Here is a 25277-nt window from a genome sequence, read left to right on the forward strand (position 1 = left end):
TAACATAAATATAATTTATTGACCACAAGGTTAAGACTAAAGAACATTAAAACAGCACAAGTTGACCTTTTCTGAAATGTTTGTAAAACCAGTTATATACGACCTTTACACCTAGATACCCTCTTAAAAACTAAATCCTACTGTTGTGAAATGTTAAATCAAAGCGCTCAGATAAATGCTACACATATGCTTCAAAATGTCGCTTCACTAACACTTGTACACACTAACACGCTTTTCATCTCTAGCATAAAATAGTCCTGAGTGGAAAGGGAAAGATATTGCACAATTTAAGTTGACGTTCACACCAGTTTGAGAAAACTTTCTGAATGAGCTGTCCGGGCTTTGGCATCAGATCTACTGCCTAATCTGAGCTACAGAGGTCAGCCTGTGGTTGCTGTGTATGAAGGTGGATGACATGACTGCTCCCCAACAGTGAAGCCAAAGCAGCTTGATCGCCACCTGATGGCTGACTGCAGTATAGATCATAAACCCTGCCTCCTCCATGTTAGTGGATGTGATAGGTTTCAATCTTAAAAGTCCAAGAAGGCTGTTCCTATCATATGTTTGGTTTAAGTTTTAGCCTGTTGATGCTTTTAAATGTTGTGAAGCTGAGGCTGACTTGTGATTGGTTGATCGCGTGTACCAGCGGGACCTCGTTACCAAGGCTCCATTTCCTGATCACTAACCATATACTATGAGTTTGTCTAATAAAAGATAAAGCCTCTGTGCAGACCAACCATCTTCTTCAAGTCTCTTCAAGTAGCTTCCGCAGGTTTCTTTGAATCTAGGATGAAACAAATATTAGTTTATATTAACACCATATAAAATGTTAAATACTGTGGAGACGTCCATAAATACAACTTTTTTGCTGAGTTAGATGAGAAGATGGATGCCACACTCTTATCTGTATGCTACATATGAAGCCACCACCAGCAGCTCATTAGCTTATCTTATCTTATCTGATTGAGAGTTTGCCACATCACATTTCTGTGAATAGCCATGTTTGATAGCGATCAACTCTTTGCTCATTAGTCATTGACTGTTTATTCAGAGATCAAACCTACTTTGACTCAATGGTGCATCACATTTGTGTAAATCTACAAATTAAATTAAATATTTTCTGATCATAAAATATGAAAGATTTTCTTGTACAGTTTATTAAAATCAGACAAACCTTTTCTAGCTTGAACAGGTTGGTGGACAGTTCTCCATAGACCTCGGCATTCACTTGATCCTGGGACCTGTGGCTCACTTCGTTTCTGCAAATAGATTTGCACTAAATCATGGACCAAACAATGTGTGGTGTGTGGCTCTAACCAGATGAAATGAAGCAGAGTGAGTGCATTCGGGAACGTGATATAATCTGATGTCTGGAGAACAACGCTCTACACTGAAATCTCGTGTGGGTCAAGCTCTTACTCGTTTCGGATGTGTTCCCCAATGGAAACCAAGGAGTTCAAACGATGCTCGAGAGCCACAATCTTGAAAGCCATGTAACAGGAGGACAAGACGAGAACACTAACTCTGCTCACACACACAAACACAGAGAGAAAGAGATGAACATTCAAACTCTGACATTTCTCACAGAACAACCGCTGACACGCCCCCAAGTTATGGAAATGGGAGTCTAACAATCGTCCTGTCAGACAAACCGGGCTTCTCATATTCCACATAATGAAAGGCCACTCACAACACCAAATAGATTAGGAGGATGGCATGTAACGACTTGGGCTGAGAGGATTTGTCTGTGAGTGTGACTACTCGGGCTGGCTTGGCTGACCCTGTAAATCGAAAAGATAAAACAGAGAAAAGTAGATTTAGTAGAGGAAGTAAAACTGCATTTTTACATTTTAGAAACAATTGTTTTGGGTGCAACAATAAAGAAAAGTGCACATTTTGGGAAACATATAACCCGCTGCTGTTTGAGTGTTAGCAGGATTACTAAAAAACTTTTGACCTGATTTTCTTGAAACTTGGTAGATGGGTGGGACTTTTTTTCTTTCACTTTTACCTCATTGTAATTAAAAGGGGCATTTTTTTTACATCTTAAAAAAATATATATATTAGGCAGTAGAGTGTAGTGGTGCAGATTTAGATAGTGATCTGGATTTAGTGAATACAAATATATGTTTTTATGGGGATATTTTCATTTACTGAAAATATTTGAATATTTCAAATGGATATTTTGCCTATTTAATGCAAACAGTCAGCAGAACATTTCTGTGTACATGGTACATGAATCTGATCTCAATACATCTATATCCAATTTGACCAATTAAGTGCAAAGTGGCCAATCAACAGGCTTTTCTGCCACCACAGTCCTGATGCTAAGCCAAGCTAAAAAAAGAAAATAAAAATATGATTTACCATAAAGTCAAAGCACTTCTTTAAACAAACATAAAAAGTGAATGATTCATATATTCATAATTGTAGATATTTTCGTTGATACTGAATTCCTTCTGGGGAAAAGTGAAACTCAAGACTACAGAGGCAGAAACAAAGCTTCCTTTGACTCAGACGGATCCAGTTGTTAAAGTACCGTTGTTGAGTGGAGCTCTGTGTTTCGGGCCTGGGGTCTGGAGGTGAATGTCTGCGAGGACTGAAACTTCTCCGCTCTTCACCGCACTCAGGAATGAGCCTGGGAGGCCGCTGAAGTCTGCTCAAGTAAACAGAGGGGAACCCATGACTGGAGCCGCCTACCCTGAGCCTGAGTAAATATTCACATTCACAAACATCCTTACACATCAACATGTTCCCTGTGTGAGAAGGGAAAGGCTGGCTACGTGTGATGAACGGTAGAAACAATAAGCGGAGGATATGTATAATTCAATGGGGTCCTAACTGTTTTCCGTGTCAACTGTCTTCCCAATAACAAAAAGCGAAGCCTCCGTGGCTCAAATTTCACTTTGAATGTAGCCACAGCAACAGCGGACACCCTGAGCACATTCAGAGAGCAGACAAACTTAATGTATAGGTAGATTAAGGTTGGGTAAATAGTAGCTTTGTAAAGGTGGTGCGTTTACACAGAGGGCTGAGGATGGAGCACACAAACCAGTTATTTTGTCATAATCTGGAGTTTGAGAGCCGGAGCTGCTGCTCTCCATCATCTCCTGTCGTCTCTGCTGCACCACCCCGTCCAGGTCAGAGAAGTCTCTGGAAAAATCCTGCAGGAAAAACCATACAGTAAAATGGACGCCACATACTGAGAGGCTATTGTATAACATGAGAGCAGGGCGTTTCTATAGATCTTATGTCACAATGGAAAGTTGAAAAACAAATCTTCTCGTGTACAATGAATACGTCCAATGAAAACATTCCAGTAAAATGGACGGACAGACCCCTGACTGACCAGCGGAAGAGACGACGAGCTGCTGACTCTGAAGCTGTTTTCACAGGAAGACGGGACGGGGCTGTTACAAGTCTTGTCCACCTGCAACCACAGGGAACACATTTGAGTATGCAGAAAATACAACTTGGTGATATGGCCCAATATTATATCAAGACTAAAAAAAAATCATCAGTTGTTACCAATAACTATCACAATAAATGTCACATTATTTCTCGAAGCTGTAAAGACCGATTCTTGCTCCAGAGTGAAGGTTGAGGCTTTAACTTACACGTACAACCAGAAAAACATTTTTCAAATCTGAGGTAGAACATGTATAATCCTTCTCACACTGCGAAATCTATATATTCACATTTATAGAAGGACTTTGTTGTTTCGCTATTCATGAAGAAAAGAAAATGTTGCTCTTTTTTTAATAACACGGTTAATTAAGAAAGAAACTGTAAACACACCACTGACAAATTATTTGCTACTAGGAAAGAGCTGCAGGGTGAAAGTACGTGCAATATTCACTCGTCTCTTAGCTGTTTCTTTTTCTCTCCACTGAATCCTGAGTAAATATTGGACTGTGCTGATCACTGACTTGCTACCTTTGCTGTTAGTGTCCAGTTGGGCTGTTACGCTGACAGCCAATCACAACAGTCCTGCTGTAGATGTGGAGGACCTTTTAAACCTTTTGAATATTTCTATGGCCCTAATGACTGTCAGCAAATCAGGCTGACATGAGACTGTTTTACTTCATTCCCCTTGTTTACTACATGTGTGGGTATGGACCTGTCAGAAAACACCTCATGTTCCCTGATACCTGATTAAAGTGCCGGTCACTAGTTCATTCTATGCACCAACCAATATAAGAGTTATTTCTTGCTATTATTTGACAAATATTCTGTGTGGCCCATTAACTCCCAGTGATTTTTTCTTTATGGCCCACTTGCTATTGAAGCTGAATAGCCCTGGTGAAGGTCTGGATTTACAATACAATCAGATCTCACCCTTTTATAGCAGCACTCAATGGATTTATTATGTTCACATCCACTGTGTATTCTTTATGGTTTTCATTTGTTTGAGATAGAGAATGAAAGAGTATTGGATGTCTCCAATACTCTTTCACTGATGATAAAAATACTTCTGAGATTTTGAGAAGGAAGTTGTAATAACACGAGAAAAAGTCATAATATATTCTGGTAATATTACAACTTTATTTTGATAATATAAGGTCTGTATTCTCATGATATTAATCCTTTATTTTCTTAATGTTACAACTTTATTTTTATAATAATACGACTTTATACTCTTAATAATACAACTTTATACTCTTAGTAATACAACTTTATACCAAATTCTCGCAATACCATGACTTAATGCTCATAATGTTACAACCTCAATCTTGTGATATTACAATTGTATTCCCATAATATTAGAACTTTATTTTAGCAATGTTGTCATCATTATGTTACAACTTTGTTCTTGCAGTATTTTGAGTTAATCTCATCGAATTTCTGAGACGAGCACAAAGTGGTCGCATTTCGCTGTTGAAGGCTTCTCCGATTCATGCGCCATGTTTACTTTCATCCAAGCTCTATTGAGAAGATACTGAGTCCCATTACCCATGAAGGAGTGTTTCATATTAGATGTAACTTACCTCGGGATGAATACAGATGGATTTGAGCAGTTTGTAGGTGGTGTTTCGAGACAGGAAGGACACAAACACATGCTGGGAAAAACAGAAGTTTACAATCACTTTCCTTATATCAAATGAAATTCAAACTGGTCTCCACAGTCCTCTTACCTGGTCACTTGTAGTTTCAATCACGAGGGCGTTTGGCACTAACAATGCGGTTTTGGTTTTTTTGATGAATGTCACAGACATCACCGGGATTGAGATCTGGGGAAAATATGATTTTTTTAATCTCAGGTAATTGTCACAGTGAGATGTTTCAACATGGTGCTGGTGCTGAAGATGAATGACTTTTCTAATTCGTACCTTGGTGTCTCTGCCAAAGACTTTGGACTGGAAGCAGATCCAGTTATCAGAGACAAACATTTTGCCCTGGTATAACATGTCTTTCTGCAAGGCACACGTGTAACCTGTCAACACACGTTAAGATTAGCAATCTGATCGAATCCAATCCGATTTCTGCGCTTTTCCCATCAAGGTAAATGTTTCATCTCACACTTACTTTGTTTGAGCAGCTCATCTTTGCTGACGTCCTTGAATAATTTGTGATAGTGGGTATTTGTCTTCGATAACTGAAAATATAGACATTCTATTTGTAGGATTTTGCAAAAATGTGTTAAAAATCCATCACAGGGTTTGGTGAAAATTCATATCCCTACCTGAATGGGCTGCGATTTCTTCCTTTCAATCTTGGTGTCAAAGTCGCTCGTGCTCAGCATTGGTGAAAGCTGCTCCACAGGTTTCACTCTGGCAAATAAAAGGTCAGGGTTTGCGGTTACGTGGCATAGAAACAGCTGAGGACGACATGCAACACCAACTACAACAGCAACGGCTTCAGAGGAGTCACCGCTCGGGATAACACACCAACGCTTGCATCTACTGATCCACACAGACTCTACAATCACACGTCCTTCATGGGACACTGCACGAGTCACCTGTGGTTACGCAAGAGGCGCTTACACAGCAACAGCAGAATCTGTAAACAGCTCTCAGTCATGAAGGTATCAAGTAGTTATGTGGGATTATAGAGTTGTGCTGCAGTTAGAAGGTGAAAAACAACACCTGATGTCATACTGAGGGGATCCTAAGACCCAACATCTGTAGATATTTATTTAGTTTGGGTTATTTGAGGGTATAATAATGTTGAATTTGAACCGATCGGCTATTTGTCAAAAGAGATAAGAGCAGTTTGCAAAGTGTGTGTGTGTGTGTGTGTGTGTGTGTGTGTGTGTGTGTGTGTGTGTGTGTGTGTGTGTGTGTGTGTGTGTGTGTGTGTGTGTGTGTGTGTGTGTGTGTGTGTGTGTGAACTATTGACAAAACACAAAACACACACACACAGCTAATCCTGAACGAGTCCTCAGCAGTGAAAACATGAGATTCTCAGCGACCTCACAGTAACACATGATTTTCTCTATGAGCCCATGCCTTGAGGGATTTGTTTAAAGTCACGTGATTGTAAAACAAATCAGAGGAAGTCTGATGGAACGGTCACTTTACCCTGTGTGTACTGACATGTAAGAATATGTGCGAGGATTCCATTAGATTCCAAATATTTACTTCAACTCTTTCTATCTCTGTCTAATTGGTGTTGTAGATTGTTTTTGTTATGTGTGTACATTTAATGTCATGTGTTCACTTTTGTCTGCAAACTCCCTTGTTTCCCTCTGTATGAATTAAGTTTTTGAATTGAACTGAATGATGCAATGTGTTTTTATGTCTAAGCAACTAAAGTTATACTTCAGAGTTGAGGTTTAATTAGAAGTTATATTCAACAATCAGCAGCGAATCCAGTTTCTCTTTGCACATGCAAATATTGACATTTAGCATTAATAAGGCGTGCACCTAACAACTAATCTGCTGATTCATTTCTCAACAGATGGATTCAATGTTTGGTGAAGTCACAGTGACGACATTTTTGCCTATCAACAATGAAAATCCTAATTAATAGACCAATATCCTAATGAATTCAATATCCAAGAAAACATTATAATTTAAATAATATTATAATATTATAAAACATAGAAAAGCAAGACATTCTCACATTGGAGAAGCTGGAATGAAAATATTTCAGACTTTTTACATGAAAAAAAATCGATATTATATACATTTTCTGTCAATACACCAAAAGATTTATCAACAGGTCCCTTTGGTTATACTGGGTTTATCAGCTTAATCCGTGACACTTGACATCCAGCTTGCTATTTCATATTTATGAGCAGGGAACTTTTATTAAATTGTTTATAACACAGTTAAAACAATATAATGTATTTAGAGCAGATTCATTTATGTATTGTGTTTATTGCATATTGTTTTGATGATGTCCTGCCATCTTGCTCTTTTCAGATTGTTGTTGTATCTGTAAGGATCCTCCAGTGTCTTGACAGGCAATTATTATCATTATTAGTATTAGAAGTAGTAGTAGTAGTAGTAGTAGTAGTAGTAGTAGTAGTAGTAGCAGCAGCAGTTGTTTTTCCCTGCACTGATAAGCCTCATAAAGAGTCAAGGCTGGTGTTTAAGCAGATAATGAATGAGAATATAGTAGAACACAGATATTTAGGAGAAATTGTGATTACTGACTAATACTGTATATCGATTAACACTTAGAAATAATATAACCTGCTGTACCTCAGGCTGGCTGGTTTCCTCCTGCTCTCTGAGGGGTCTGACTCTGCGTCCACACACAGCAGGAGGTCTGCAGGCAACCTTCCTCTCCTCCTCTCTCCTCCATTCTCCACTTCAGACCTGGACACATTAAAACTCAATCACTGTTCTCTTCTCTTCTCCTCCTGCAATGACTCACCTTGAAAACACACACACACACACACACACACACACACACACACACACACACACACACACACATTGTCCAACTTGTTGTGACACATCCAATTTTTGCAGGAGTGGAGTGAATAGAAACCCCACACACTCTCCATGTAACAGCCGAAGCAGAGTAGCGTGCATTACTAAAATGGGAAAAGTTTTGATTGGACTTCACTAAATTCAAATAAAGCCTGTCTGGTTATATCCAGTGCCACGTACACATCACATGCATCCATTAATCTATCAGCACGGCTCTTGAAATAAGATCCAAGCCAACAACCACAATGCATTAGGCCTGTGTGGCCTCCTCTGTGGCGGGACAGCAGACCAGGCCCTTCCTCTCCATCTCACCCACACTCACCGATTCCCCCGGGAGTCCCTGTTGAGGAGTTGCTCCGGAGTGGATAACGGGGTCAGAGGTCTGTCCGCCGGCTCGGTCATCTCTTCCATCTGTTGCACACTTCATTTATATTGCACGGGCTCCAGCAACGGTCCCCACTGGGCCACCCTGCTCCACAGAAAGGAAAAAACACAAGAGCTCCAGGAAGCTGCAACACGGAAAGTTTGGGAATCGCTCGTCGACGAGCCCGAGGGAGAGAGAGGAGGAGCCGGGAAAAGGGGGAGGGCGCACCAGGGAACAACATCAGGAAGAAGAACCTCTGTGCAAGAACTAACGTCGCTTTAATCATGCTGCAAAGTGTTCGGTGATGAAAGTAATTACCGGTTATAAAACAGGTCAAAAGGCAAACTTAATATCCCAAACCCACAGCTATTACAAGGTCGGATTGTGCGTAAAATCTGTGCGTAAAAACCTCTCCACCGTGCAAAGCTGAAATGAGCCGTTGTCAGGTTCACTCTGTGTAGCACTAAAGCTGCTGGTCTACTTCTTTAAAACTCATGGACCTTGAATTCATGAGAAACGTTGTTACTATTTCTATTACAGCAGAGGTCATTTTAGGGAGACGCCCAGCAGGGGGCAGCAGAGTGTAAGCGATGTATTGTGAGTACATTTCAGGTGAGATTTATGTACAGTCTGGATTTTACCCTCAGGGAACCCTGGAAACGATGGAAGAGCCAGACAGTATCACACTGTCAAAACACAAAGTATAGTCAGCAAAGAGCAGTAGTGGAAAGTAACTTATTACATTTACTCAAGTACTATGTTCTCTCTACTACCCTACACCTTTACTTTACTACAGCCCAGTTCAAAATATTGTATTGTATTCACATTGTTGTATTCAATAAATACGTATAAGAACTAGTTACATTTCACATTAAGATTTTAAGGGGCAAATCTTCTACAAAACAAGTGTGATACTTGAATACCTAAAAGTAATTTTACTGATAATATATTTACATATATGTATGACTTTTACTTACATTTTTACTTCCTGCATCACTGGCAGCATGTCAGTAAAAGTACTGATTATGCAGCAGAAGGGCCCTAGTCAAGTTTTATACTACACTTTATAGTGAAAATGATTGATATTACTGTTGTATGAATGTATAAGAAGCATTTTAATGCTACAGCTGGTTGAAGTGGTAAATTTAGATCGTTTATGTTAAAAATAATAATAATATAGTACTTTAATTTAAAGGCCCATCGTGTAAGATTGAGGTGAAGGAGATTTATTGGCAGAAATTTCATATGAAATAATCCTAGTGATATTTTCACTAGGGTTTTTCATCTAAATTGTACAAATTGTTGATTTCTTTACCCTAGAATGATACAAATGTTATATGGGTGTAAACATTGTTGGGATCACCTGCTGCTTAAAGGGTTAACATCTGTACTATACATATTTTTCTATAGTAACTTCAGAAGATGTAGGACATGAAGGGAAGTTAGACTGGAGTTATCTGCCTGGAAACACCACATGACAAACTACCTCATTGGCCGTATAGCAGGATCTGTTGTCTCCACTTCTGCTCTCCAGCCCCCAGGAGGCGCTGTCGACTCAGTTAATGAAAACATTAGTCCAGAGGTTTGCAGAAGACTTGTCAGAGTTCATTAAGTGTCCTGGAGACAAAGGCACAGCCAGCGAATTGTGAGCCAGCAGCTAGTTAGCCTGTCATTAATCATGGCTGACAGGGAGCAAGGGGTTAAAGGTGGGAAGCTCTGTGAGGGATTTTACACTGATACTGGATTATTCATAGAGAAGGAGAGCAGGGAGACACGGAGATCATGTCTGTTTACTGGTTCACGTCTTCAAATAAATGTGATCAGGATTGATTTGCTATAATATATAAAACATATTTTCATCATCTGTCATTCACCAACTAAAATATGTAATTACATTACTTTCTCAAATAGAAATGCGAACTGTGACCTCTCTTTGATAGTGATACATAGCAAAAAGCAAATAAAGTTTAAAGGCTGTTAAATTAACAGCCTTTAAACTACTGGGCAGAAATAGTTCAACATCTGATAAACTCAAGTTTCATGAGAACATTGATAACTGATAACATTTTCCTTTCTCACCACTTTAACGATATTTGTTACTAATTAAACAGATAATAATTGACACACTATTCATCTAGTACACTTGACATGTATCCATCTAAGCTGAACATAAAAGCAGAAAAATAGTCAAGTTAAAAAAGTGATCCAGTGATAAATTACTTGGAAAAAATTCTGTCAAGGAAATTATAATAACTAATTACAGAAAAGCCATTCTAGGAAATTATCAGGAAATTGAATTAAGTGGGTAGTTATAAAATTGTACTTGGAATTTATCATTGACATTCATATGGACAGAAATTACTATATTACAAATTTTTTTACAAATTTTTGGGGGGAATTGGAAACTTTATTATTATTATGAATGACTGAATTGCATGTATATGTTTGTCTGTAGATATGTTTCACATTTTATAGCTCACCTACTACACATGTACAATGAAAATTATCCAGGAAATTACCTGGAAACAACACAATTCCATTTAAATGTTTAACTTGTAAAGAAACTAGTTGTCGAATAAATACTAGTGCAGCTACTCCTGTGGTGGAGTTGAACGTTGCATTCTTTTTGAGATGCCAGGCTAACTTCTTCCCTGTGTTTTCCGTAGTTATGCTAAGCTAAGCTAATCTTTTCGCTTCATATTTTGCACACAGACATAAGAATGACATCAATCATCTCTTCTAACTCAGCAAGAACCTAAATAAGCATTATTCTGTAGCTGCTCCTGGAAGCCTGGTACAAAGAGTTGATGATTAGATTACCTCAAGCATTAGCGGATGCCCACTGCCAGTAAACGTGTGTGTGTGTGTGTGTGTGTGTGTGTGTGTGTGTGTGTGTGTGTGTGTGTGTGTGTGTGTGTGTGTATATGTGTGTGTGAAAGAGTGGCACTCTTTCTGCTGCCTTTGCCTTCTGAGAAACATCTCCGTCTGTAGGCAGAAGCCCTTTCAGTGCCTGTCAGATATTCCACCACAGAAAGACAGAGAACAAGGAAGGCATAGAGAAAAAAGGGGGGGAGGCCGGGGGGGAGAAGCTGAGTGAGAGGGGGGGGGTCTGTGTATGTGTGTGTGTGTGTGTGTGTCTCTGAGAGAGAGAGCAAGCGAGCGAGTGCAAAAATGGTATTTGTGACGGGGGAAGATTGAAGTCCTGTTAAGTGCTCTGCTTGAAAGCATGTCTGGCCTCATTAGCTGTCAGTTGTAACAATACTGAACTGGCAGTGAAGACAGGTTGGAGTCTGGTGGTCATAAATCACTCCTCGACAGCTGCCTGACAAGCTGGGAACCAGTACAGAGGCACGGGGCACCTCCTCTGCCTCGACATTGCACAGACGCACACAGCCGTGCACACACACACACGGTAATCCAAGAAATCCTCGCTCCCGCCCTGTAATTACCTGGGAAAGGTGGAAAATGTGTGATTTTGTTAGAGGGAAACGGCTTTAATTTGGTGTCTGCCTGCGTTCGTGTGTGCGAGCCGCCGTCTCCCGTGCATGTCTGTCTGTCCTTGGCTTCGTCCATTAGTTCAACGAGTAGTGGCTGCACTGACTTCACTGTAGGGGGGGGTGGTGTCGAGTCAGGGCTGCAGGTCATTAATCATGGCCCCTGACATGCAGAGCAGGAGGCCAAGGCTCCCCCATGCATACAGCTGCCGGACCACACTCAATGCACATGGCGATGTGTTGACCCTGCGTCCCCCCCGCTCCTGACGCCTGTGGCTCTCATCTGTCCAACTCCCTCACTGTTTGTGTCAGTCATCTGTGCTGTCCTCCTTCTCCTCCTCCTACTATCCTAACCCTTCATCCTGACTCCTCTTATCACTGGAACACTGCATTCACCGCTTTCTACTTTTCATTTGACCCTCAACGCAATTTCGGGCCTCGTTTGCAACATGGCTGCATCGCTGGCGGCGTCAGGCGGTTGTCTTTGCTTGTTTTCAGACCAAACTGACTAATCAGCGACAGGACTGAGAGGATTCTCATGATGGTTTTCATAGACATTCATGGTTCCCACAAGATGTATCTTAATGGAGATTCCCTGACTTTCGCACTATACTGCCACCATGAGGCTGACATTTGACATTCATGTTTCTCTTCGGGTTGATTGTACTAAATTTGGCAATCCCCTAGTATTTCATCTAGAGCCAACATCATCATCATCATCAGCATCATCATCCTCAGCATTGTCGTCATCATCATCATCATCATCATCATCATCATCATCATCATCATCATCACTGTTGTCATCATCATCATTGTCGTCATCATCGTTATTGTCGTCATCATCATCAAGGTAAAACGTCATAAGGTAAAACCATAGATATAAAGATGAACAACACGTCTCCACTTTCCCACACTATCCAAAAATAAAATCAAAATATCCTGGATACTAGCGCTGCCATTTTGCGTATTTTGACCCAGAGTCAGGAAATGAATAATTAAATATATTAATAGTCCTTTGTTCTACAAATTTAAACAGATCCCAGCTTTGCACAAGTGATGCGGTGTCTTTGTCTTTGTAAATGTAATACGTTTGTATGTATACTCAAATTGAAGTCTCTGGGAACTTGACGCACTTATTTTGTAACTGTTAATAAATGTAAATTAAAATGTTGGGAAATTCTGGTAATTTGCTGAATGAAAATGTTTTTACAGAACTATTTTAACTGTAGGTCAATTTTACAGCTTTTTCCCATGATCCCAGGCCTGGAAAAAGCTAGTAGCCTAAGTGGACATTGAGTGAGGATTATTTTGTCAAACCACTTTTAAAGGAGATGGATGAATCTTCACGCTGGAAATAATCGTTGAAACTCGACCTCATTTGTGCTTCATCTCCACATTCCCCTATTTGTGTGTCACGCTCCAGCAAACAGAGACGCTGTCCTCCACGTCCAAATACTCAAAGACACAAAAATGAGAAGAGCTGATGTGCCATCTCGCTCTTCGTTCCCAGCCGCTGACATCACATCACCCAGACCCGCAGCTGCTTGCACATAATGATGAAAGCCAGTGGGGCTGCGAGACACTGAAACACTGTTTCATCATTCACAGCTACTAAATCACGCGTCCAGGCACAAGACATCTTCTGAAAGCTGATTCCTTATCGGCCTTCCAGCGTGATTTGGGGAACATCTGGAGTTTCTGAGGACTTTGGCAGCGTGTGGACTGGAAAACTCACAAAGACAGCTAATTTTCTAGAAACGTGTTGACACTTACACTCTAGAACAGGTGACTACTGCGGCAGGAAATGTGTTCACAGTGAATGTGGTGCACATGAAGGAAACCAGAAAAAAAGATATATGAGAATTCCTTTCATAAGAAAGTGACATCTTTCAAATTACAGGAAACAGTTTTCATCATTAGCCGAACATGGGGCAGATACATATATTAGTTTTGAAAGTGACTCACTCAGCCATATCTTAGGTACTGCTGTTAAACCTTTTCATTCTGGCATGACTTGCATTTTTTCTTTTGAGATTTTGTTGGAAGTTATTGGTAGGATGATGTGTGCAATTTGAGAGAGAAAGCGGTGAAGACAAAGAGCGAAGGCCAGTGCCGGAACCAAACCTGCAGCTGCTGCAGGAAGTGTCCTTGTTCTCATGTTGACTCTTAGAAGATTTCTTAATTCTTGGGGGCATTCTGTCTGTATAGATAGTGTGAAATGCGGACGGAAAGCAGGGAGCCTGTAGCCGACACAGGAGGGCTCGAGCCTCCGCGTCTAGGGTGGCGGCCAGATCACCGGCATGGGTACCCCATGGTTTGTTTTGGCTCCTTGGTTTCAGAGTTCAAGAGTTATGGAAGACAGAAATAGGCAAAAGCAGGATTCTTGCTTCAAGAAGACGGTACTCAGATTGAACCGTCTGATGTTATCAGCCCTAAACATGTAGCTGACTTTAAGCTAACATTAGCTCCATAAAGTTTTTTTAGTAGTATTTTTGTAAAGGGTCTTATCTATAAATACTTTATAGCTATAAAAGTTTAATATCGCTACTGAAATAAAACATTTAATGCTGAAATACTTATATGTTGTTATTTTCTTGTTCTTTTACACATTCTCCTTCTTTCCCCCATAACCTTTCTAAGCTTTAAAAAAAAAAAAAACTTTACTGATCCAACACACACACACACACACACACACACACACACTGCTGAACAAACACATCCTGTCTGATCTGAGTTAGTGGCAGAGATCAGGTCTGGTGGTTAGACTAAACAACAGAATTTGAGTGGATTTGCTCTCCGTCATTAATCATCCTGACAGCTTGAAAAACAACATTTCCTCCTTAATGACTGTATTTGAGTAATCACGTCTGCTTATTTCCATGCAAGCATCTCATTCTGCTGCATGCTCCCTCTCTCCCTCTCTCTCCCTCTCTCTCCCTCCCTCTCTCTTTCTGTTGCCATCCCTGTGTGTGTATTTTGGAGCCCTTTTCTGACCTCCCAAGTCTGTGGCGTGGCGTCTGCTCAGGGTCACGCCGGCCAATTACAGCCGGTTACATTCATGAAGAGGGTGAAAAACCACGACCAATGAGAAAATGTGACCATGAGGATCCAGATGCGGAAAAGGGAGAGGATGGTGTCACCCCCCTGCATGTGGCTAACCCACTAGCGCCCGCTGGCCTCCAGGCCTCTGCTAGGTTGCTGCCAAAGCACGTTTTTCCGCTAAGCATCGGGCCTGTGATGCATGAGAGTTGACAACTGGGCTAGGAGAGCCTGAGATCGCTGCCAGATCAAAACCAGCTGGGGCCATGCATATTAGCAGCAAAACCATAATTGCGTTTGCCCTTTTGTACACCGCTAAACTCCCCCTGTCGACATTTCTTTTCCAACAGACAAGGGGGAAAGAGACGTGGGATAGATCTCCCTCGTTCCCGTTTTAGAAACTGAAATACCTGCTCAAGTGCAGGTTAATCTATTGCTTTGTGTGTAATTTAAGATATGAGCGCTGTAGTGGATCAGCTCCGTTTGACAGTGGTTTTGGTGAGTGTTTTTTCTGCAAGTGAGAAAAAGTACATTTTCAACATTTCTCCCCTCGGCCTGTGGGTGGATGTAAGTGATGGGTTTATGGCGGTTTAGAAACATCAGTATAGCATGGCTGACATCTGTGTCCTCTTTATTTTTGGACCACTTGAAAAGCCCTTATAGTGGGATGATGGATGAAGTGATAAAGTTGGAGGGGAGACAAAACGAAAGCAGAGGAGTCCATTTCTGGGAAGCGGTCCACGATCTGTAACTCACAGACAATTCAGAGAGAGCCGGGCAGATGTTCATAATTTGTGACTTCGCTTAATGGTTTTAATGCAAGAAACAATTTTACTGCCTCTGAGGACAAAAGGAACCAGTCCAAAAACACTAAACTTCTCCACAGCGCAGAGTGGCCACTGGAAAAAAAAATCCTTGGTCGTCTTTTCCCTCAAACCTCACTTGATTCCACCCTCTTATTTATCCGGACTCTTTGAGCTGGTTTACGCTGATAGAGAGATTAAAGACTTGTCATGTAATGAAGGAGCAGCCCCGCAGTCTGTCACCATTAATCACCGGAGCTGTCAAGCTGCATCCAGGACTCACTCAGACCAACCAGGCAGTCAGCCCTCACCTCCAAGACCAATACCCACAGCCTTTTTATACATTACAGTGAAATATGTCCGCCACACTCTGGCTGTAATTTAGAGTGCTATATAAAAAGGGGGCTGTGGTAACCACAAGTTGTAATGTGAAGGATGAATCCCCTGGTTGACTTGAAGAGAATGTGGGTGGGAAGAGCGGATGAGTAAGACAGTAACATAAAGGAAGGTGGGAAAGTTTTGTTGGATAAATCATGAATGATGAGTCAGCTTAACTCCGCAGGGTTGTGGGGGGAAGAGACCAGAAACAGATGAAGAATATAAGTAAGTACTTAATAGAAAGAAGTAACAGATAGCAGCTATAAGAATGACTTAGGGACTGTAGGAAAAGTATTCAGGTGAGGGGAAGGACAGGAACCAAAGTCACCATTTTAACCATCTTAGTTGAACATATGCTAATAAGTGCAGTCAAGTTGCACTGGGAATGTCATTAGTTTTACAGGTATTAAAAAAACAAAGAACTGTACTAATTAAAACTTGAACCTGAATGAAATATCACCAGAAGTTCCAAAGTGGACTCTCACTCATTCCAATGTGTTGCGTTAACACTGGGCGTGCTGGTGTGATCGTCATAACGACAACAACAGTTTCATGCTGGGGGCACACAACATAGCCAGCTTTCATGTTAACCTTCCACCACAACCAGATGAACACACACCAGGGTCACCAGCTGGCTGTGACGCCTCTTTCGCATTAACCAGATTCAATTGGTTTAAACATGGTTTAATTGGCTGGTGACTCCCCTGCCACATGAAAAGTTGAGCTCTGCCCAACATGATACAACAGAACAACAATGCATTTAATCAACGCATGACGTCAATCCCATTTAAAGTGAATGAACAGCATTTTGGTTAAAGCATCCAACTCGGAAGTGGCAGTCATGAATCAGCAAGATTATCTGTAGAAAATTTCAGAGCAAACCGTTTAGAGGTTCTTCAAATATTTTCGCCTGAACCAAAAATGTCAACCTCACAAACGATACAAGAGAAGTCAGCATCAGTCGTGGTCCTATCCTCACCTCTAGGGAGTATACATGTCTATACTGATTTTATACTACAACTACAACTACAGAAATTTAAATGTATTTAAAATGATGCAGTCCCATTTAAGCATTCAAATGTAAATGGTATAAATAATATACCAGATGACAAGCTATAAGTGAAATTAGAGATAGTAAAATCAAGTACTCAAGTACTTTTAAAAAAAGATTTCACTGCTCCCTACCATTTAAAAACGAGAATTTACTTCCATAATCTGAACCAAAAAAGACCTTCCTCCTTTTCTGTTTTCTCTTATAATATTTGTACAGTTCACTTCAATTCTGTTATCAGGGACCACACACTTTTATCTAACAACATTTGAAAGATTTGACTAAAAAGCTTATTTTCTTTAACAGTCCCTTGCGATGTTGATGTCTTTCACTAAATGCAAGAAAGAAATACAAAACCATGATTTTGTGTTCATAACCTTGGAATTGACACTATCGTTTCCCATATTGCACCACTGTGTTTCTACGGGAGCCCAGAATGGACAAACAAAACACTGGCTCTAGAGAGGCTCTTTCATCATTTCATGTTACCTGAAGGCCACTACGTAGGTTCCCTCTATGCTCGGAGGGAGTCAATGGGGCCAGAGGTATAGAGTTGAGTGCAATATCCAACTTCACCACTAGATGCCACTAAATCCCAAACACTGAACCTTAATTAAACCTAAAGTTTTAATTTGGTCATCCAAATTAAACACTGTACGTCACACCCGTGCTAGTGGGAACACAGCTGAAATACCTGAAAAGCAAAAAGCACACTGAAACAAACAACCTGATCGGGAACGATTGGAAAGCAGCAAACCCATTTGCTCTAACTAATAAACTAAGTGTGTGTGTGTGTGTGTGTGTTTCTGGAACATATTGGCAACATGAAACCTCCAGAGTGGGCCTAGAGGATCTGGTGCCCTCCTGCCGAACTTGGACACCCCACAACAGCATCTCGGAGCGATGAAACAGGAGCACTTTCTCTTGTTACAGCGGGGACGGGCTGCTTTGACCCCGGTGGGTCCCTTGTCAGAGTTCTGAGTGACCAGCGTGGGTCATCTATACTTCGCCAAGGGTGCCGTAGTGTCATGTTGCGAGGAAATGGCATATTACCGCTGCCAGTCATGCGGTAGCCATGGTAACTCGAGCGGCTTGTCAGGAGGACTTTCGTCTTGAACGCACAGGGGAAGCAGCACTTTGGCTCTGATGCTTATCATGATCCTACTGTGTGTTTACCTGATGCTGTGGATGGCTGCCTCACTGTGCTAGTTCGTATTGCTGTGCCTTATTTCAGGGGGAACATCACTGTGGAATATTTCAATTTTTCTATTTAGGCTCTTTGAAGAACCTGCTTTGCCTTTCTTTAAATATTTATGCTGACTATGTCAATTATTATGCACACTAACGCACATTTGATTAGACTTTTCCATGCTGCCTCCGCATCAGTCTTTTTTCTTTAATAACACTAAATCCATTACATTAGGATGCTGCTACTTTAAGGTGACGCTGCTTTCACTGCAGAGCACAGGAATGTGAGCCGTAGCCCTCTGGTCTGCTTACAATCTCACTGTCGACACACGGTGAAAAATTAGCGGAAGTAAAGCACACCCCGAGTCATCAATCATTTGATTCTTTCACCGTAAAAATAGAGTGCTGTACAGATCTACTCCCTGCTAAAACCTCCCTGACATGTTCGCTGACAAACGTTTACGTCTTCCTTTCACTATTTCAACACTTTACCCCCCCGAAAGGTAGAGTGACGTCGCCTGCCAGAGCTGGTTAAAGAGCTCAGACAGATTCAAAGACATTTTGTAGTGAACTGATCTTATTGAAGAAATATTTATCTGATCTTAATACAGCAGATGCAGGTGAAGAGGAACCACACATCCTATAGACTAAGAAAAGATTGAATTCATATTGAGAACTGTATTACTAGATTTAAAGAGTAAGATAAAACAAATACACTTAAAAAGATGATGAAACTATGGGCAAAAACATTAAAAACTTGTCATAAAGCAACTCTATTAGTATGAATCATAGACCGGACTGTGTATTATACCATTATTTGTTCATTGTTTTTGTTTATTTATATTTTCTATTCAATTTTATTTCAGATTTTTTGTCTCATTTGTTGGTTTGCTTCACAAAACAAACACACACACACACACACACACACACATATATATTCAATCACAACTTTTCCCCTATAAATATACCCTTATACATGTTTATATCTTATATGTATGTATAGCAACTAAAAGATAATGATAAATACATTATAATGACATATTGATATTTGTCCACTTGATGATGACTACATCCCCATCATGGTTTTTATGTATAAAGTGTAAGTTCAGTGTGTGACCATGGCCAGTAGTGGGCTCCTCTGCCCTGAATATGTGACAAGCAACAGATGTTTGCTGTTGATTCTGATTCCAACTCCTCCGTCTGTTGAAAAACTGACCAACTCAGAAATGAGGACAAGAGAAAATACATATTCAGTGTGATTTATTTAACAAAATATGATCCTCCACTTTCACTGGATGCCACCCCAGGGTGCCCCATTTCTTTTTTTACAAAAAATATCACATCTCATTTTTTTTTATTTGCTTTGAAAATAAAGAAAAGAAAACAGCTGAGGATTGCAGGGAGAAAGACAGAAAGAGAAAGAGAGAGAGAGAGAGATGTGATTTCAACATTCATTCTGGAGCGTTAAGACACGATATATTCAACACCCGTCATCTGGCCTCCCACATGTTTGCTCAGAGGACTGTAAGATGAGAATAGATTTATATGGTAAACATGAAAGCTAGATTCCCGGTATTAAATAAATACAACTTCTCAGGAGGAACAAAACACGAGAAAAACCCAAAAGAAAATCATCGAAAAACGTGGGGTAAACAGTCACGTGTGTCTGCTGTGTTGAGTTTACATGCATCTCTTGCAGGGTGGACGGTGACTGCTGCCAGACTAACATCAGCTAATTGCCACCCCCTGCCGTACGACATTTTTCTGCTCTTAATCATCGTCATTTGCAGCAAGAGCCCTGAACATCCAGGAGCTATTACACAGCGTCCAACCATCAATTTGCCGAGTCCAAGTTGCGGAAGGAGTCACCTGTGGGGCGGTCAAGTCTGTTGCAAAAGTATCCGAGCAATGTGCAGACATGCAACAGCCACGTGTGTCCTCTGTTCCTTAGGGGTAGAGCCCTGATAAGAAATACCAAACCTCAGATATAATGTATAAAGAAAATGTGAAGATGCTCTCAAGTCAAAATCCAGGACTTGGTCTTTCATCCTAGTTCCACTTAAATCCAGTCTGAAGTCACAAGAAGCAGCAACTTGCCGCATTAAGTACTGACTAAGTTATACTTTGACATCTTGGTAAATACACTCATTGGTTCTGTGGCAGAGAATCAGATGAGCAGACTGAAACCAGTCAGGTCTGGACATTAAATATAAAGCTACAGGCAGCAGCAGGCTTAGCGCAAAGGTTCTGTCTCCAGGTAAAAGTTCACTATAGTCGGGAACAAATCAACTCTAGAGAAGCAACAATTAGTTGATTTACAGATTAGTTGTTTTAGCTGATTTTTTCTTTAAATTTCCTCTGATAGACTAAGTGATTAGTCGATTAATGAAAAACATAATCTGCAGATGAATCATTAATGACAAAAATTTTGTTGCAGCCATCTTACGAGGGGCTATGTGTGAGCCCATCTTGTCTTCTGCAAACTGGTCCCTGGTAAAACTGAAAACTGTAGTTTTTACATTCATACACTTGATTTTTACATGCAACAAAAGTGAAACTTAAAACATTAAATACTAAGCTTTAGAGGAACTCAGAGGTGGATTTTGCTACAATTGCACAATGCAGGCTAGCAGTTTCCCCCTGTTTCCAGGGTCTGTGCTAAGCTAAGCTAACTGGTTGCTGATTGTAGCCTTATTTTTTGCAGATGCTATATTCTCATCCAACTCTCCACCAGAAAGCGAATAAGCACATTTTCCAAATCGTCAAACCAGTCTTCAAAATGTTTGAGCAGATGGAGTATCACTGGTATCCCAGTGCAGATGCGGATCCAAGTCTTTGACTGTAGAGAGCGTAGTGTGGGTAGTACGGGCCTGTGGTGGGCAGAGAGTGCAGGGAGATGGAGGGGGGACCAGGGGGCAGGTGGACCTTGCTGTAGGGGTGATAGCGAGCTAAACCCAGACTCGGAGGAGCCCTGAGTGATAGGGAGCTGTGCATGGAGCCCGGACTGCTCTGCTGGGGGAGGTGAAGGTGGCAAGAGGCCGGTCCAGAGGAGGAAACAGAGAGCATCTTACTGTCCATTCCTATAGAGAGTGCTGTGTGTGTGCGGAGGTGAGCCAGGAGCTCATCTGAAGTGGGGAAGCGTTTGTCGCATGGCCCCCCAGCTGAGACCCAGTTACAGGCGTGAGGCAGGGGGTCGTTGGGGAGCATGAAGCCGTACGTGTAGAGTGGATGGGAGAGGGAGGAGGGCGCGCTGGATGAGAGGGAGCTTTGGTGGAGGGAGTGGAGCGGGTGGGAGGGATACACCAACGGGAAGCCTGATTTGAGGCTTGAGGAAGGGTCGTGGATGCAGGAGTTGCAGTTGCTTCCGCCGAGATGGGACATACTTGGGTAGCTTAGACAGTAGGGGTCCCTGCATAAACCCTGCATGAGTGAAGGAGGGGAGGAACCTGTGAGAGGGCTGGAGCTCGGGTGCTTTCCTGGGAGGGCCATGCCCCCAACACCGAGGCCTGACTTTGTTGGGTCCAGCCCAGTAACAAAGTGAGACGGGTAGCCTGCGTACGCCCCAACTACAGATCCATGGTAGCCCATGTTTGATGAGGGATGGGGGAAGAGTGGTTGGCTTGTTTTGTAAGGGGAAATGGGTGTAATATGTCCAGAGCTGAGGTTAGGCTGGGCAGTCTCCGCTTTACCTCCGTCATGGTTGGAACCATCAGAGCTGCCATTACTGCAGTTTGTGCTGGCTCGAGCGTGGCTGGAGTTCGCATGGTGTGGACTCTCTGAGCCGGCCTTGTTTACATCAGCATCTTTTTTGGGAGGATGATTATTGCTGCTGCTCGTGCTGGAGGGACTGCCCCGCTCATGTGCAGCTTCGCCATTGGGCGTCTGACAGTGTGACGTGGGCTGTCCACCAGGGGACTGGCTCTGCTTCTGAGGCGGCTGCTGTTGCTGAGCTTGTCCTGATGGGGAGCCGCTGCTGGCTCTCGAACCTGGTGAGGCAGCGTGGGGAGGGTAGGACTGCAGGCCACTGGTTGAATTTCCATTAGTGGTAGCATTATTGCTGGGCACTCTGAACGCAACTTTATCGCTGCTGCTGGTGACTCCGTCCCTGCGACAGTCCCCGTTTCCCTTGTTGTAGGGCTTGAAGCTGGATTTGTCCTCCACAGAGGGGCGGCGCTCCCTGAGCTTCAGGATGGAGTTGGACGAGCGGCTGCTGGGCTCCTTGTCCCCATGGCTGGAGGAGGAGCCCAGCTTTGAGGAAGATGGAGGGTCTGATTTACCGATCTGAGAACAGGTCTGCGCCAGCAGGGCCAATGGGCTCTTCTTGGCATCCAGCTACAACAAAAATAGATGTGATTAGCTATTACATTTATTTTACTTCATTCTCTCTAGAGACATTTTGTCTTTCATGCAACAAAACACCAACAACCCACAAACCAAATAACAGAAGTCCTCTGTGGTCATATGTAGGTCTGCAAACTTAAGGGCTGCAACTATGGTTTTCCATATTGATTAATCTGATAATTACTATCCCAATTAAGAATTTAAGACAGTAAAATATCTGAATATAGTTTTTTAAAGACAAGCCCGAAAAATTCCCCCAAACTCAAGCATGTGTACAATACTTCTTAGAGCTGAAAAAATTGGCCAATTAATCACTTAGTCGATCAACAATTAAATAATTGACATCTATATTAATTGAGTCAATCCTTTTTTAAGCATGAATAATATGAAAAATGCCAATTAATCCCGAAACATAGCCACTGAAATTAAAGGAGCTGGTGTTCATTCTTGTCATTTATCAGTGTTTATGGGTTTTCTGGTTTAAAAAACCCTCACCAACAACAACAACAAAAAAGAGATGAAGACGTGTTAATACTTGTAATTCATCAACATTTTCTCAAAATACATTTTTGATCAAGATACGACATATATGTAGATGAGTGATCATGAAAACAAACGTTGTAGCTTCAACCATACTTTTACATTTAATCATCATGATATAGAACAATGGCAAATCCTTGAATTTAGGCAAATTATCTATTAAAAAGTTGCTTATTCATTGTCAGTCAAGTGATCATGCATAGACTGTCAGGGCTAATTAGAAAGTATAATTTAGATCAAAGAGCTGGGTGATTATGATTGTTAATAATATAAGGACCAGCATTTATATAACTTTTTACGATAATGACACAAGACAAGGTCATGGTAAGAGTTTGTTTGTTGCTTTGCCAAACAGATGCTTATTTAATTACTTAACTATTCAGGTCAACATTGAATGTGGAATCAAATACATAAATGGTTAGTCAGTAATGTAAGGCTATTTATACACAGGACATTTCTCCACTGTTGAGGATTTTTTAAATTTCTGTTCCTCTGTTTCCATAACTGATTTCAGGACTTTAAGACCTGTCTCGGTGGATTTTCACCACATCACACAGCTCAAGAGCACTGCGGTGCAAAGGTGGAAAAGACAAAAGTAGCAACAGGGTGAGGGAGACAGTAAATACCTCGATGCTGACTGGTGCGGACGTCAGAGGCTGTAAATATTCCGGGTGCAGCAAGTGTCCAGTGTGCGCAGTCAACATGGTGAGGACTCGGATAGGAAGCCGCTTCGACTGACGGAGTGGGTCCAGGGGGGTCAACAAGGAGACCACTGCACCGGGGCGAGGGTCTCTTCTGTCGGGGGTCTCACTGGGCACGATCCGCTTACTGACACGAGCTGATCCGGGAGGGAGATATTTCATTGGGGAGAGGGCGCTGCGCTTTTTCCTCGGGGACCGTGCGTCAGGCTACTACTTGTTCGTCCAAGATAAACAGAGTTCAAATGCTGTTGTTGTTGTAATCCACGTAGACACCAGACATGTCCCAGAGAGGAAACAAACCACAGCCGGACGTCCTTAAATGTCCCGGAGGACGGAGAAGCCTCTCAGTCCCGTTGCGTCTTCATCTCCCACACGGATCCTACTCCCATTAATTGTCTTCAAACCAAAATAAGACTAAAAGAGAAAAGGCAAAATCCACCTCGTGAATTGCAGCGTGTAAAACAAGCGGACACTGTGTCCTTTCTGAGGAGACACTTAAAACAGCAGCACTTCACAGAGAGTCCTGAGACTTGCGCGCAAACGTCCCAGTGCGTGTCTCCGGTCCGGACCTCAGCAGCTCACTGACTCCGCAGAGGAACAGGCGCAGTGTGTCCGCTGGGTGGCCGCATCCATAATCACATGGGCGGGGAGGACGTGCGTAAAAGGCGGAGCCAGGCTATCCTTACACCTACCACTTTCATGTATATACTATAACCTGATATGATAACTCATAACCCACTCATTGCCTTCTGCTGATGATACAGTTTTCTTAAGAGATTCATCAGAAAAGGACTTTCCTTTTACATGGGCCACTTTGTATTTCATTAAGATGTGGCCTTCTTATAAACCTGTGTTGAATGTTATTTTTTCTTTTTGGGGGCCAAATGGGGACAAGCTGTTAACTACACTGGCATTCAGAAGCGTGTGTAACTCCGCCAAGGCTTGAAATGGGTTTCAAGTCCCCTAATGAACCCATTTGAATTCACTAGATCTTTATTTTTATGTGGGTCCACATGAAATTGGTCAAACTCACAAACATCAGTCGCCTAAAAATGCCAGACTTTTCTCATCAAGATCTATGAATTATCCTCGGAGAAATCAAAGAAGAAACAAATAACTTCAGTTTGAAAGACAGTGAAAAGGATTACTGGATCCGCAGCCTGATGGATCAACACCTAAATTGAATGGGTGACCAAGCAGAACCTTTTTTATCTGAGATATAATTTCTCTATAAGTGGAGATGCGTCTTCCATCTTTATATACAGCTTTTGACACTGACACCCAATTTTGAGGTTGATCCAATAAACACTCAATACCAAACAATACAAAGGCCAGGATCACTTATATACTGTATATGTGCTTATACTATATCAAAGCAGCTAATAAACAATGTACAGATGATGAATATCTTATTTGTTGGGGTAAATACATAATTAAAGGGTGAGTTTCAAATATATTTCAATGACCTATGCCAAACATTAGATATTTCCTTTAA

The 25277-nt window shown here is 41.6% G+C and overlaps 2 protein-coding genes across 2 annotated transcripts; both read right to left on the reverse strand.

Moving 5' to 3' along the window:
* Positions 1-8459, reverse strand: LOC128425119 (GRAM domain-containing protein 2B). Its single transcript, XM_053411630.1, has 14 exons — positions 8206-8459; positions 7650-7766; positions 5684-5771; positions 5527-5596; positions 5331-5434; positions 5136-5231; positions 4989-5060; positions 3350-3430; positions 3053-3164; positions 2540-2656; positions 1691-1781; positions 1420-1524; positions 1175-1259; positions 1-784 (listed from the first exon to the last, which is right to left on the reverse strand). Exons 1-14 carry the CDS (start codon positions 8292-8294, stop codon positions 746-748), a joined length of 1266 nt encoding a protein of 421 aa, XP_053267605.1. The 5' UTR covers positions 8295-8459; the 3' UTR covers positions 1-745.
* A 10984-nt stretch (positions 8460-19443) lies between these two features.
* On the reverse strand, positions 19444-24375 carry LOC128424698 (zinc finger protein 703). Its single transcript, XM_053411038.1, has 2 exons — positions 23708-24375; positions 19444-22532 (listed from the first exon to the last, which is right to left on the reverse strand). The coding sequence occupies exons 1-2, from the start codon at positions 23942-23944 to the stop codon at positions 21000-21002; spliced, it is 1770 nt and encodes a 589-aa protein (XP_053267013.1). The 5' UTR covers positions 23945-24375; the 3' UTR covers positions 19444-20999.
* Positions 24376-25277: the final 902 nt, after the last annotated feature.

The sequence above is a fragment of the Pleuronectes platessa genome, chromosome 19, assembly GCF_947347685.1.
Source record: "Pleuronectes platessa chromosome 19, fPlePla1.1, whole genome shotgun sequence".
In the NCBI taxonomy this organism is placed as follows: Eukaryota; Metazoa; Chordata; class Actinopteri; order Pleuronectiformes; family Pleuronectidae; genus Pleuronectes; species Pleuronectes platessa.

Coding starts and splice junctions, on each gene's coding strand:
- LOC128424698 (XM_053411038.1), bottom strand. CDS start 23,944: ATGAAATATCTCCCTCCCGGATCAGCTCGTGTCAGTAAGCGGATCGTG. Junction 22,533..23,707: donor CCGCACCAGTCAGCATCGAG/GTATTTACTGTC, acceptor TTTTTGTTGTAG/CTGGATGCCAAGAAGAGCCC.
- LOC128425119 (XM_053411630.1), bottom strand. CDS start 8,294: ATGGAAGAGATGACCGAGCCGGCGGACAGACCTCTGACCCCGTTATCC. Junction 5,232..5,330: donor TCTTTGGCAGAGACACCAAG/GTACGAATTAGA, acceptor TATTTTCCCCAG/ATCTCAATCCCGGTGATGTC. Junction 5,061..5,135: donor TTGAAACTACAAGTGACCAG/GTAAGAGGACTG, acceptor TGTTTTTCCCAG/CATGTGTTTGTGTCCTTCCT.